The sequence below is a fragment of the Ceratotherium simum genome, chromosome 26 (assembly GCF_057802395.1).
Source record: "Ceratotherium simum simum isolate JZ-2026a chromosome 26, ASM5780239v1, whole genome shotgun sequence".
NCBI classification, from domain to species: Eukaryota; Metazoa; Chordata; class Mammalia; order Perissodactyla; family Rhinocerotidae; genus Ceratotherium; species Ceratotherium simum.
In genome coordinates, this window is record NC_141925.1 from 41,097,448 (window position 1) to 41,111,545 (window position 14,098).

General features: G+C 56.0%; 2 protein-coding genes across 4 annotated transcripts; both read right to left on the reverse strand.

The window, feature by feature from the left end:
- Positions 1-193: 193 nt before the first annotated feature.
- CLDN15 (claudin 15) lies at positions 194-6,605 on the reverse strand. 3 transcript variants are annotated; one of them, XM_087417687.1, is made up of 7 exons: positions 5,990-6,605; positions 5,365-5,539; positions 5,076-5,247; positions 2,075-2,239; positions 980-1,061; positions 771-887; positions 194-696 (listed from the first exon to the last, which is right to left on the reverse strand). In XM_087417687.1, exons 3-7 carry the CDS (start codon positions 5,219-5,221, stop codon positions 619-621), a joined length of 588 nt encoding a protein of 195 aa, XP_087273813.1. In that variant the 5' UTR covers positions 5,222-5,247; positions 5,365-5,539; positions 5,990-6,605; the 3' UTR covers positions 194-618. The 3 variants fall into 3 exon arrangements, with proteins under 3 accessions (XP_087273813.1, XP_087273812.1, XP_004442210.1); XM_087417686.1 differs by having other exon boundaries at positions 5,005-5,247; XM_004442153.3 differs by lacking the exon at positions 5,990-6,605 and having other exon boundaries at positions 5,005-5,381.
- A 699-nt stretch (positions 6,606-7,304) lies between these two features.
- FIS1 (fission, mitochondrial 1) lies at positions 7,305-11,066 on the reverse strand. Its single transcript, XM_004442152.3, has 5 exons — positions 10,924-11,066; positions 9,941-10,073; positions 8,504-8,580; positions 7,949-8,054; positions 7,305-7,615 (listed from the first exon to the last, which is right to left on the reverse strand). Exons 1-5 carry the CDS (start codon positions 10,966-10,968, stop codon positions 7,518-7,520), a joined length of 459 nt encoding a protein of 152 aa, XP_004442209.1. The 5' UTR covers positions 10,969-11,066; the 3' UTR covers positions 7,305-7,517.
- Positions 11,067-14,098: the final 3,032 nt, after the last annotated feature.

The window sequence follows — 14,098 nt, forward strand, 5'->3', positions numbered from 1 at the left end:
TAATTATAACAGAGCCACACAGTAATTATAACAGAAATCACTTGCCACCCCTCCTCTCTTGCTGAATGAGACAGTTCAAAGGCAGTGGAGAGAGTGACATGTGACAGTCTGGAGTCCAAGACCTGAGATGGCCTTGGGTGCTGCCCCAGCCACCCTTGCTTGGCCAGCCCCTTCATGACACCCTCAACCCCTGGACAGTTCACAATACAAATTTATTTATGTATGTATTTATATAGATTACAAACACGCGGGGACAGCTCTGCCCCTTAACCACCCAGATCCCAGGCTCAGAAGATAAAGACGGGTCCGACCTTAGGACTCCGAGGTGAGTTCTCAGGAGGCGGGTTCTTGGCCAGACGAAGGCGGCGTGTCCCGGGCGGAGCATCGACCCAAGACTGGGCCTGAGGTGCGGTCAGTTGGGCGTGGCTTCCGGGCACGGGGCGGGGCCTGGGGCGTGGTTTGCCCCTGAGGTTGTGCCAAGGGGCGTGGGCCCGCGCCTGCAGCCCGGGGCTCCGGAGACCTCTCTCCGCTGCGGGCAGTGGGAAGGGAATGGGGTCCACACGCCAGGCCTCCTACACGTAAGCGTTTTTGCCGTATTTGCCAAAGCTGCTGTCGTCTTCATCCGCGGCCGCGGGGGACAGGCGGGCGGAGAGGCTGGCGGACCGCAGCGCGGAGGCCTTGTAGGGAAGCCGGGCCCTGGCGGGGAGGCCTGGTCAGTGGGAGGTGCGGCCCTCGCCCACCCCCCGCCCCCGCCCCTCGCCCCCCCTTACCTGGCGGCGGGGTCCTCTTTGGGGGCGCAGCAGCAGTGGGCGCAGAGGCAGGCGCCGCCCAGGATGGCGAGCAGGGAGGCGCTCCAGCCCAGGTAGAGGGCGGGGCCCAGCTCGTACCTGGGGAACAAGACGGCCAGGGGACGTCGCTAGCTCGGGGGATGGGGCCGAGTCCCACCCACTGCCCTCGAGGGTGGGTCTCCCATACTCACTTGGTTCCTTGATAGGAGGGGTTGAAGAAGTCCTGGGTGATGTTGAAGGCGTACCAGGAGATGGCCACCATCCCACAGACACCTGGGGGAGGGAGAGGAGGCCCGTACCGGCGCCCTAGGCATCAAGGCCCAGAGCGAGTTTCCTTCCATTCCTTTCTTTGCCCCTCCCCAGCTCATGACCCTTCTGTTTCCTAGGGTCCACTGAAAGCTCGTCAGTCCAGCACCCAGGACCCAGCTGCAGCCCACCCTTCCTGTCTATCTCCCACACTCTGCTCCTCAGCCCTCCTTGCCCCCCTTTGTCCCAGACCTGCCTTGTTCATTCCTACCTCTAGCGCCTTGATAACTTAAAATCCACCCCATCGAAGTCCTACCCATCCTCGAAAGCCTAAGCAGTCTTCCCAGACCGGCCCTGCCTGCCCTGGTGCTCCTTTCCTTCAGCCTCCCAAAGCCCTCAGAGCCTGTGGCACGCCTTTGCCACTCAGTGCATGAAGGCCTGAAGCCAGCCAGACTTCCGGACTGCAGGACCAGCCTCGCCACTCCCTGGGGGCTTGTCCTCCAGTAAGCCACCTGACCTTTCTGAGCCTGTTTCCATATCCGGAGAACAGGATAAGACCACCCTACCTCACAGGATTGATGTGAGGTGATGTGTGCAGAAATGTTTTTGCAAAATGAAAAGAGATTGCAAGTCACATAGTATTGTTATTGTGCGCAGTATGTGTGTGTGTCTGTGTGTGCCCGCACATCCTGGCTCTGGTCTTCCCAGCCAGGCTGTAAGCTCTGGAGACATTCACTCTCACTCTTTGGAGTCCCTCCCACACCTCGCTCATGCCTGGCTCCTAGTGGGGGCTCAAGAAACATTGCTAACGGACTGATTTGTAGCCAAGGGATTTGGTGAATGTGGGTGCAGCTGGGGAGAGCAGGGAGAGAGGGAAGAGCTGAGCATGGGAGGGCAGGTGTCAATGCAAAGGGGCAGGTTAGGCAAATGCCAGGAGTGGGGAGCTGGAGATGACAGAGAGCCCTGGGGTCTGCTGCCGGGGGCCACCCCCAACCCCCCCACCACAACGCAGGGCCCACCCATCACCTTCCCCCAATTACCAGCCAGTATGTGTAGGGCCCCTGCGGTGGCCGCCAGCTTGGCCTTCCTGGAGAGCTCTATGCCACCAATGTTTGTGCAGCGCAGCCCCAGCATGCCTAGGAAGAGGCCAAGGAAGCCCAGGAGGATGGCAGTGATCATGAGCGCCCGGCAGGCCTGGATGTACCCTGGGGAGGTGGGGTGCAGCCATTGGTCCCTGGTCCAGCCCTTCCCCCTCCGTCTCCCCTCCCCCTCTACAACAGAGCCAGCCCCTTCCAGCCCTTGCCAGGTCTCAGTCCCTAAAAGCCCTCAAGTCCTCTCCTTCCCCTTGGGGCTCCATCCAGCCTCCATCCACGCCCCTCCTGCCCAGAAGCTCACCTCACTCTCAAAGAGTCTCAGCTCCTCCGGCCCCGCCCTGCTGAACCTGCGCACTTCACCTCTACCTCCACCTCCGTTACAGGGCTTCTGCTTAGCACTACTGACACTTTGGCTGCATAATGCTTTGTTCTGGGGGGTTGTCCTCTGCACTGTAGGATGTTTAGCAGCATCCTTGGCTAGAATCAGTAGCAATCCCCCTAAGCGGGACAATCAAAATGTCTATAGACATTGTCAAATGACCACGCGGGGCAAAATCGCCCCTGTGCGAGAACCACCGCTCTGTTAGATGACCCACCGTGCTCTGCCGTGTGTCACGGAGAATGCCCCTGAGCTCCTCCAGCCCCTTCCCCACACCTGCCTCCTTTCCAGTTCCCACCCAGTGCCTAGCAGAGTGCTGGACATCCTGAACTGCGCTTCCTCCTGGAGTGGCCAACAGGGGGCAGCAGTGGCCTATGGGTCACTAGGTCGAGGGCACTTTCTGATCTGGGAGGTGGGATACCTGGGCCCAGGACCAATCCAAGTCAGTCTAGCTCATATGCTTTCAGTGCCTCAGTTTCCCCTTTCTCAAAGCTTAAGGAAATAAATAGCTGGCTCCCTTCCCCCTTCTCTTGATAGTTGCCAAGCGCTTCCAAGGACCTTGCACCCCTTCCCCGGGTGGGGCAGTGCCACTGGTGCTGAAGGGGAAAGGCTGGGTCCCTGCCAGGAGGATGTGAAGTGGTGCAGAGTTGAGGGGTAGATAGGAGGAGGAACAAAGTTCTCTGGGAGCCTTTCTCACTCCCAGCCACTCCCTCCACATTTCCCGCCTCTCCCCCTGGCCCCATATCCTTTCCCACCCATCCGTCGACCCCCCTCCACCTGGGCAGACCAGCCCTGAATCCCCAGGTAGCTCTGGTAGACAAAGGGCGATTATTAAGCGCATGCGCTGAACCGTGGGAGCGAATCAATGCCAGTCAGGACCCCTCTTAGGCCCAAAATCCGCCTTGGAAGACCCGCTGGCCCTGGACTGAGACACGCACGTCTGGACTCCAGCCCCCACCATCTTTGTGGCTCGGGCAGGTCAAGCTGACCCTGCAGTTTTCCAGCTTCTGTAAGATGAGGTTCCTAACACCCTCGACAGCAGGGCTGTTGTAAACAGCACTGAAATGGGGTGTGTGGAGTGCCCAGCAGAACGCCTGGACCCCAGATGACCCTCAGTGCTGGGCAGCTGCCCTCTCTGCCCTTCCTGCTCAAGCACGCTCTTGCCTCCCCGTCTTCCATGCGTGCTCATGTCCTCTCTCAGGCCAGTGCAGCAGTTCCGGGGGGGGGTGGCCTCTCGAGTGAACAGGCTCACAGCAGAGGCGCCTCCTCACCCCCTGGTGTGGTTGAGGGGTAAGTGAGGTGGAGATAGCCAGGGTTGCTGAGCTGGCTGCCTCCAATGTCCCTTCTGGCCACCCAGCCTTCTCAGCTTCTGGCCCAGACCGTACTCAGCTTCTATAGGGGTTTTTGGGGGGGCACCTGCATTGCTAACAGTAGTCCTGGAGAGAAGAGTGAAAGCATGAAGCCCCTGCAGCTGCCTCAGACCCCCTAATTGCTTAGAGCATCTTAAGCAATTTTGTGGAGTGTCGGTCTCAGTTCCTTCCCCCACTGCGTGGCACCTGCCAGAGGGGCCTGGAAGAGCACGATGGCTCTGGGAGCACCCAGTGAGGGCTTGGGAGCCATGGCGTATGGGCTTCCTGGTCATCCCCTCTTAGCTGGGCCTAGGGCACACTGAAGGGAGACTCCCCTGGGGGATGATGGGGGGCGACACTCACAGGATGAGCAGGAAGCAGGAAGATGCAACAGCCACCAGGGAGAGCCTTTCTGGGCCAAAAGAGCTGTAGGCTCCAGCCCACCAGGAACCTCAAAAAAATACACTGCCCCGAGCACCCTGAACCTCGCCCCCACCTGCTTACAGTAGACGCTGAGACCTACGGCAAGACTTCCTTTAAAACAGCCCTTTAGAGCTCGCCGTGAGAGCGAGGCCAATGCCCAGGGGAGGCCTGGGGAGCCTGCTAGAGCTGCAAGTGTCTCAACCCCCAAGAATCCGAGATGCGGCCTCCTCTTCAGCCCACACTCCCAGCAAGCCACCCCAGAACTGAAGTGCTCAGAGGGGCTGAGCGCACAGAGACGCTAACATCATGTAACGTTCTGCAGGTTTATCTCACATACTCCTCACGACCACCCTCTGACCGGTGCTATTATGACGCATATTTTACAAACGGGACAGAGGAAGATCTTTTATCACCTGCCCGAGACACAGAGCTAGTAAACGGCAGGCATTGTACCAGCAGTCTGACCCCGGTACCTGCACTTGTAACCATGGAGGCACAGTGTCACATTAGGGCAGGGGGCCACGTGTGACAAGGTCTCCTGAGCAGTTCGAGTCCGGGGGGGCTGCCCCCAGCACTCCCGGCTGCAGGAGCCCAGGTCTCCGAGCTTGCTGAGGCCTCCCTCATCCACACGGTGCCCCAGACCGACCACAGGCAGCACCCACCCTCCTCGGGGCTCCCTCCCACCTCCCGCTTCCCTCTCCTCCCACGGCTCTCCCCGGCCCTACCAGAGAGGGCCAGCATGGACGGGAATTCCCAGCAGTTGTAGACTCCCAGGGAGTCGGTGGCACAGCTATACCAGAGGTTCTCAAAGATGGTGTTGGTGGTGATGACGTTCCCGTGGACGGTGGACACTCGCCAGTAGCTGTTCGGCAGGGTCACCCCCAGCATCAGCAGCCCCAGGGCTGCCATGAAGAAGCCGAAGATCTCCACAGCCACCGACATGGTGGGACGCAGGCCCCGAGGGGCGCCTGGGGCCCCAGAGAGAGGAAGGGGCTGAGCCCAGGAGGAACGTGAAGGGGCTTTGGCTAAGGAGGGCTGTTAAGGCAGGCGGGGGAGAATGAGGGAGGGGGAGGGCAGAAGGCCACCTGCAGCCTCTCCTTCAGCCTCGGCTCTGGTCTGCCTCCCGGTTTCTGTCTCCTTCCCTCTGGGTCTCTCCGCTTCCCCACAGGAGGTCTGTCTCCCAGTTTCTGTCTCCTTCCCTCTGGGTCTCGCCGCTTCCCCGCAGGTCGGTCAGAGGAATGAGCCAAGAGTGCACGGCAGCTGTTGACGAGGCGATGGAGGGAATAAACGGAATGGGCCAAAAGTCCACCCCCTCCCCCCAGCCTCCAGGCTGCCCTGGGCTCCCGCCCCACAAGGGTGGGGGGAGTGACTAACGGATGCAGCCAAGGAGGGGCCCCCATGGGAGGCACTGGGAGTCAAGGGGAAGCGTCTGTCTCTGACTCAGCTTTCATCAGGAGCCAGAGAATGGAATAAGAGGGACAAGGAGAGAGAAGGTGGCTGAGAGACAAGAGTCAGGGAGAGACAGGGAATGACCACTGCAGCCTTTGGTGGGGGAAGGATCCAGGGACCAGAGACCCTGCTCTGGATGTTGGTGAGAATTCAAGAGACTCACAGACCTAGGGGTTGGGGCGTTTGAGTCTCCAGGAGGATTAAGTTGAGTAAGGGAATGGGGTCTCTGGGAGAAACCCACGGCTCTGCAGTCCAACCAACCTGGACTCCAGCAGGCCCTGTCATTTTCCAGAGTGCCGCGGGCGTGCAGCTGGAGCTCGCTTCTGCTTCTGTGAACTTCCTCACCTCCTAGGTTGTAATAACCGTGACCAGAGATCAAAGCGCCCCGCAGGTCAGCTGCTCGCTCTTCGGTGAGCGGCCTGGGCTTGGGTGCTACAGGCCCAGGGTGAGGCCTCCAGGGGCTGCTTACCTCTCAACTTCAACTTCCTGAACTTGAATTTCCCCCCTTGCAGGGTTGATCTTTGACTCTTTGATCAAGCAATTGATCTTTGATCAAGCAATGAGCTTGAACCTGCTGCCAAGGGGCCCCAAGGGGGATAAATCACAGGCCAAGAATGTGATCCTGTGGCTAATTCAAGCAGCTTAGGATTATCAGAACTGTCACCAGCTTTATTAATTCTGACAGATTAGAAACTTCTGGGTTCCCACCCCAAGCCAAGGCCGAGCACCTGTCCTGGTGTAGACGGTCTCATTTCCCACCCCAAGGCCACAGCCGGGATTGCTCTGGTTCTCTTCTGGCAAGTGTGGCTGGGGCTGTCTCTGAGGGGCTGATCCTACACCCAGGCAGTCACACAGGACATCACTGAGCTGGTGAAGTGTAACCCCCATGCCCCCCTTCCCCTTGTCAGACTCCTCCCCCCAAACCCCGCACCAGCTGGGCTGGCTTGGCTGTGGAACGAGAGGTATGCAGTGAAGCAAGACAGGCCCACACCGAGCCTGGAACAGGCAGGTGTGGGGCAAAGCAGGCCAGGTGTCGACTGGGCCCTGACCTTCCGTCTACAGCCCGGGCGTCCTGAGTTTCTCACCTCTCCCAAGACCCCCGCTACTCCGTTTCCTTCCCCCCACCAGCGGCCCCCTCCCCTAAGGAGACAAATAGGGAAGGAGGAGGAGGACGCAGGAAGACAAATAGAGGGAAGGGTGGGGGTTTTGGAGGAAACTGAGTGGGGGGCCCCCTGGTGTGGAAAACTCCATGCACTAAGAGGCAGCTGAGTGGGTCAGAGGAGACGGGAGACATAAATCCCAGCCTATCCCCTCAGCTCTGCCCTACCCACCTCCAGTCACTGCTTCCTCCCAGGATTCTGGGGCCATGCAAAGGCCATGTCCCCGTGCTGCCTACCACTGCTCAAGGATGTGGCTTTGGGGAAGGGAGGAAGGAAGGGTGTGGGGCCTGGGCAGTTTGGTGGACAAAGAACCCCACACCAGCCTGGAGGGTAGGGGCAGGAGAGCAGGAAAGGACCACATGTGACCCCCACCTCCGGGCCCAAGGGAACCCACTCCTTCCTCAACAAGGACACAGTTCCCAAGCCAAGGCCCAACTTTATTTACACTCATCCCAAAGCACATGATTTGGGGCTAAAGGACAGGTCTCAGGCGAGAGGAGGTTGAAGGCCACAGAGGACAGCGACGGGTGCAGGAGAAGAAAGGGACAGTGAGAATGGATGGGCCCCTCTTCAAGTGTCCTCCACGGGCTCCCACGGATCCCTGGGCAGAGGCAGAGGTGCAGTCCCATTCAGGATTTGGACTTGGACACAGCAAATCCGATGAGTCCAGCCAGTCCCGCTACACCCAGGGCCATGCCTCCAACAATGGCCATGCCCACTAGTCCATCTGGGGAAAGGAAAAGCGAGACTGTCAGGAGCCCAGCCCCACCCTCGTAGGGACCCTGGCCACCATCTTCTCCCTGCCCGCTGCTCATCAACAGAAAGTGTGCCTCTCCTCCTGGAGTCACAGGGTGAGGGACTCCAAGGGTTGGAGAGAGGGCTTCTGGGGCTTTGAGGAGGAACTTCTTGGAGGCGGGTCATTTAAAGAGAGACCGGAGGGACCAGGCATGGGGGAAGGAAGAGGGCTTAACAAAGAGTGAGAGGGACCTGGGGATGATGGGGGCTGGGGAAACAGGAGGCTGGGGAATGGAGGGAGAAGGGCAGAGATGAAGGCATTCACCTTTCTTCATGGCCTTATCAATGAGCCGTTCCAGTTCCTTGGCCTGGTTGTTCTGGGGCTCTGTCTGCAGCAGCCCTCGCACATACTTTAGGGCCTTTTCATATTCCTACACTCGGGGAAGACACACCCCTCCTCAGTACCCCATCACTGCTCCTGCCCATGGAGGGGCCTTCCCTTCACTTGCCCAGGGCCCCTCCCTCCACCCCTCCCTCACTCCAGCCCCACCCAATGGAGTAGAGTCCACAAACAACCCCAACTGTGTGGGGGTGATAAGCTGGGGGAGATAACAACCCAAGGCTTGGGGCTGCACCTCAATCCTGACGTCACCTTGCTCCCCACACCCTCGGCGCCCTGATCCCATCCCTCACCTTCCCCCAGTGTCCTGACCTGCTATCACCCCTCACCTCTGTACCCAACACCCCCACCCCACTCCACCCCCGCTACTGCCCTCTTCAGCCTTCGTGATGGCCAGGGCTCTACCCTGGAGGAGAGAAGTGAGAAGGTCCTGTGGCCCAGCCAAGTAGGGTGGAACAGGAAGGAGGGAGCTCTGCTCACCTTAAGCCGGTAGTTCCCCACAGCCAGGTAGAAGACATAATCTCGCTGCTCCTCTTTGCTCCCTTTGGGCAGCAGCTCTGGGGAGGAGGGAAGAACGTGAAAACGCTTCTCCCCTTTCTAGTATTTGTGTCCTCGAGACCCCATCCACTTTCTGAATCCTTACAGAGTCCCAGGAGAAAGTCCCTGTCCTGAGCCTCCCTTTCAGCTCTGGTCACTCTTGGCTTCCCAGTCAGAGCTCTGGGGCAGCGTGAGCCCAGGCTGCCCAGACACCCTGGTGATCAACACCCCGGTATCAATACTACAGTCAACTCTGGTTCATCCAAGTGAACTGAAAGCAAATCAAGGCACTGCAGAAGCCAAAAGCTATCTCTCCTCAGTTGTGGCATCTGCTGTGTGTTTTCACTACAGTTGCTTGCTGCCCAGATTAGTGTTGAAAATAAGTTTGCACTCCCTCCCTGTTAAAAAATCAGCTCAAAACTCACCTTCAGTTAGACTTCCCTGAATGACCCCACCTGACTCTCTTAATTCAGTAACTCCCCAGAGGCTTATGTGCTCAGTTGTACCCTATGCACTAGAAACTGATGCTAAGTGGTTTGGCAGGTGTTTATAAATCTTCCCAAGTGTCTGTACTGTCTCCTCAACTAGACTGGCCACGCTTAGAGACCACTTCTTCTACAGCTGTGTCCTGCTGTAGAGGAAACCTGAAAAATCTGAATTGGCAAGATAAACAAATAGGGTGAGATTATTTGCATTAAGAAAGAGTCTAAGTCTTATAGATTTACAATAGGCGTCCTTTGCTAGTACACTGATTGCTTACACATGATTACCTGACGGAGAGAATGGGGGTACAGAGAAATTTAAAGGTCAAGTATTGTGGCCTCTGATAAATGGTGACCCACCCCAAACCAACGGGAAATAGGATTCCAATCAAAAAAGGCAGTATCTGCTCACAGGTTTGGGGGACCATCTTCTGCACGTCTTCCACGCCACCTGCACAAAAGCTTCTCAAAAACAGCTGCTGAATAAGCACCATAGTGGGGGACAGAGAGCATGGGACCGAGACACACAAGAGAAGAGCTTCCAGTCCCAATTCAGTCATTAATCAGCTAGCTGTGTGACCTCAGAAAAGCCACTTTCCTTATGGTTAGGACGACCAGATCACCAAAGTCCTGTGGGGACTGACATGCTCTGACTTTTTGGCAAAACAATGATGACGTGGTAATGAGCCAAAAGGACGCTGGGAGAAGTGAGGCTAAGTACAGCCCTTTAGCGCAGTGAGTTACTGGAGAATAACTGTGAGGTGACTGTACTATAGGGTCCACTGTTGAAAAAGGATCCCAGCACTTGAGATGGAGGGAGTGACTGAGGCCAATGGCAGCAGAGGACAGACCCCAATGGCAGTTGGGAAGGAGAGAGTGGGGCAGCCTGGCACCTCACCCTCCAGCAGTGCAATGCCTTTACGGATGTCATCGTTGTACTTGCTTCGCACCAGGCACCAGGCATACTCAAACTGCGTGCTCTTGGACACGGAGCCTGCTGCTTTCTCAGACTGAAATTTCTTTTCAAACTTCTGCCATAGGAGAGGAGAGGAGTCATTTAGACATGAAAGGGTGCGAACCATTCTCTATCAGGAGCTTGGTGTCCATTTCCCAGTTACACTCTATCTTCCCCAGCCTCTGTCACCCTTCCCTCGCAGGTCTGGGTACCTGGCACCCCAGGTTCTGCTATCTCCATCCCTCGGACCCACGCACTCTGCTTTTAGCGGCAGGCTGTCTCCTCGGACAGTCCTCCTTCCGCTCCCCTCCCCCTGTGGTACCGAGCGGAGATGCCACCTGGTGGCGCTTCCAGGCACCGCTCCTAGAGCAGCTGACCCCAAGCGGCCGAACAGTAAACACGCTGTCAGAAGGCTCAACAACAGCCCACGCCGTCCCTTGTCAGAAGCTGCTTCCCCCAACCCGCCCCACCATGTCGGGTCTGGACCTTTTCTTATCTGCAAAACGAGAATAAGAAGAGTGCCTACCTCATAAAGCTACAAAAGTTGAGATACCGCCTGCAATGCACTTAGCACTGTGCCGGAATCAGTGAGCAATATCTGAAACTTTGTGATGGTCGCACTCAAAAACAGGTATCCGCACCCTGACCCCCTAACTCCTGCTCGCAACCAGAACCCGTCCGTCTTTCCACGCCACACTCCAGGCCTTGAGTCTGCGGCGGGGTGGCGCAGGAAACTACAACTCCCATTAGCCTCTGGGGCAAAGTGGCACCTCTGGGCAGGAGCCGGACGCTGCAGAGGCTGCCGGGAGCCGTAGTTCGGCTTCCCTGGGTAAAGCTGATGCTGGAAAGAGGGTTTGGCCCCTACCCGACTCTCCTCAGGACCCGCCCGTCCGAATCCCTTTCCTTTCCCCCCGGTTAGGCCTCACCAGCAGGTCGTCCACAGAAACCAGCTCGTTCAGTACGGCCTCCATGGCCACCGCCCCGCAAACCTCACACCTCAAGCACTACTGTGCCACCGCCTCCATGGCCCACCAGCAGGGCGGAGAGCTACTTCCGGCCTCGGCCGGAAGAGGGGCCCCTCCCCTATGCAGAGCCAATCGTATCTCGCAACCGACGTCGAGCCCGGCCCCCGCCGGCCGAGTGGCGCCCCGCCCTTCCTCGCCGCGCAGTCGGTGAGCAGGTGAGGCACTAATGCGCATGCTCGGGGCGGTCGCCCTCTCACTCTCCGGGTGAGGTGCATGTGCCTCCCTCCACGGATGCTGCACCCAGAAAGTCTGAGACTATGTCTTAGTGGTTAGCCCCCCAGACTGCAAATAGCGGAAAGAGGACGGTGGAGAACCGGGCATGGATCACATAATTTTAGGGACCAGTCTAATCCTACCCCCACCCCCTAGCTCTCCCCTCCCTGAAATCTAGGACCCTGAAGGCTACGTGACTTTTCAGTGCCTGCAAGAAAATCCTAACTAGTACCAGGGCTTCCAGGGCCTCTGCTGACTCTTACAGTGCAAGAGGATAGAAAGCTGGACCTGTTATCCATACACCCAGAGACCAGAGTACTAATAACAGGGGATACTGTTTTTGAGAATTTAAAAAAAAGTTGTCGTCATTACTTGCAGAGAGGGTCCAATCTTTTACTTTTTTTTTTTCCTGAGAAAAATTCGCCCTGAGCTAACATCTGCTGCCAGTCTTCCTCTATTTTGTATGTGGGTTGCTGCTACAGCATGGCTGATGAGTGGTGTAGGTCCAGGCAGGGTATCCGAACCTGCAAACCCCGCCACCAAGGTTCAGAAGTTAACCGCTAGGCCCCAGGGCAGCCCGGAGGGGCCTATCTTTGAAATGTTATTTAGACAAAGCCTCCTCTGGGTGTACCCGAGGGGAAGGCCTGCCCTGCAGGGTCACTGGCAAGGAGCTTGGCAGAAGTGCTGCTAGCTCTTCTGGCAGCTGTGTTCTGTGCGGCGATGGGACTGTGTAGGTAGTGACTTTCAAAGTCTTTTTACCTTGACCCACAGTGCTCCAGTACACATTAGAATGTGAGTTCCATGAGGACAGAGACTGTCTTGTTTGTCCTTGCATCACCAGCGCCTAGCACAAGGTGAATGTTCAATAAGTATTTGCTGAATAAACACGAAAAAAAGCCAGCAATAGTAAAGAAGGCAGTGCAAATGCAGAGGATTGTCATCCAAACACCTTTCACATCTGCAAAGCCCCTTGAATTTTTTATTTTTTGTGTGTGTGAGGAGGACTAGCCCTGAGCTAACATCTGCCAATCCTCCCCTTTTTTCTTGAGGAAGACTGACCCTGGGCTAACATCCGTGCCCATCTTCCTCTACTTTATATGGGACGCTGCCACAGCATGGCCTAGCAAGTGGTGCGTCGGTGCGCACCCGGGATCTGAACCCGCAAATCCTGGGCCATCGCAGTGGAGCGCGCACACTTAACTGCTGCGCCACCAGGCCAGCCCCTTGAATTATTTTTTTATTCTTGTAATAGCCTTGTGAGTAAGGTAGGCAAGTTATTCTTCTCTATTTGGCTTGGACAGTTGAGATGATTTTGATATGAGCCCAGTTAACTTGAGAAAAACTTCAGTTTGAGGAACCGGCTCCCTTATGACCACTAGCATAAGAGTCAAGGAGAAAAATTCACATTCATTCAAACGTCTATCGAGCACCTGATTTTGGCTGCGTCTTGGGGTAAGCCGAGAGGATAAAAAGATGTACATAATATGAAGCAGACGAGTGAAAACAGGACCGAAGACAGATGGCAAGTGCTGGCAAGACAGGATTTAGGATTTAGACAGGAAGGCCAAAAGGGTGTTACTTCTCCTACAGCGTTACTTCTCTGGGGTGGCCTGCTACCACCTTGTGCATCTTTGTATTTGCTGCAGCTCATGGCGCAGGCCTGGCCCATGGCAAAAGCTCCATCAGACTTTGCCGGATGTATACATGTGGGGAAAAAACGAATGCCTTACTCAAGTGGCTCAATTCTATGCCAGTGAAGAGATCCTAAGCCTGTGTTTGTCCCTTTTTGGGTCAAGTTAGCAGAGCCATCCACTTTGGATCACAGGGATAAGAAGTAGTGTCTGTTAATTTTACATCCAATTATGTTTCTCCATCTTCTTCAACCAGCATCCAAATGCAAACCATTGTCATCTCTGCCTGGATGACTTCGACAGCCACCTCACTGGTCCCCCGCATCCATTCTTGCCCCATTACCATCAATTTTACCACCCAGTAGTCAGAGGGATCTTGTAAAAACACAATTCTCAATTTACCTGAAACCCTTTAATGGCTTCTCATTGCCTTTAGAAAAAAGGCCAAAATCTTGTAACACAGCCTACAAGGTTCTCTCTAGTCTGGGCCGTGCTTAACTCTCTGCCTCATCTCTCCATTACTACCTCTCCATCTGTGCCCCAGCCCCAGAGGCCTTCTTTCAGTTCTGAAATGCCCAGTGGCCACGGGCCCTCGGCACACCTAGTTCCCTCTATCTGGAACATCGTCCCTCCCCCTTTGCCTACTTGGCTCATTCACTCATTCATGATTTAATTCATTCAACAAGTATTTACTGAGCCCCTCCCATGTGCCAGGCATTGTTTCAGTGCTAGGGATCAGTACTGAATAAAATAAACTTCTTGTTTTCATGGAGCTTGCATTTTAGTGGGGAAAACAGAAAAACAGAAAAAATAATTTACTTGATCAAAAAGTAATTGAATAAGTGAAAGACTAAAAACACAATAATGTCAGGAGGTGAAAGTGCCATAAAGCAGGGCAAAGGAATTGTGAAAGAGGATACTATCGGAGGAGTGCCTGAAGAAGCCCGTTCTGGAGAGGGGACGCCTGGGCAGGGCACTGAAGTGAGTGAATGAGCCATGCAGGTAAACGGGGGAAGAACATTCCAGGCAGAAAAAGCAGGAAGTGCAAACGCCTTGAGGAGGGAACATACAAGGGTTGTTTGAGGTCCAGCCAGGAAGCCAATGTGACTGGAGTGGAGTGGGCAATGGAAAGAGTGACAGAAAGTGAGGGCAGAGAGGCACCCAGGGGCAGGTCATGCAGGGTCTCGTAGGCTGTGATGAGGAATCTGGATGTACTTTTACACGTGCTGGGA

Bases quoted from the DNA above. Each gene is read 5' to 3' on its own strand.
- CLDN15 (XM_087417686.1), bottom strand. From the start codon at position 5,221: ATGTCGGTGGCTGTGGAGATCTTCGGCTTCTTCATGGCAGCCCTGGGG. The intron at 1,062-2,074 runs GTAATTGGGGGA...TCCCTCCCCCAG, and splicing joins GGCCCTACACATACTGGCTG to GTGTCTGTGGGATGGTGGCC. The intron at 697-770 runs GTAAGGGGGGGC...CCTCCCCGCCAG, and splicing joins AAAGAGGACCCCGCCGCCAG to GGCCCGGCTTCCCTACAAGG.
- FIS1 (XM_004442152.3), bottom strand. From the start codon at position 10,968: ATGGAGGCCGTACTGAACGAGCTGGTTTCTGTGGACGACCTGCTG. The intron at 10,074-10,923 runs GTGAGGCCTAAC...CTCCTATGGCAG, and splicing joins TTTCTGTGGACGACCTGCTG to AAGTTTGAAAAGAAATTTCA. The intron at 8,055-8,503 runs GTGAGCAGAGCT...CCCCGAGTGTAG, and splicing joins TGGGGAACTACCGGCTTAAG to GAATATGAAAAGGCCCTAAA.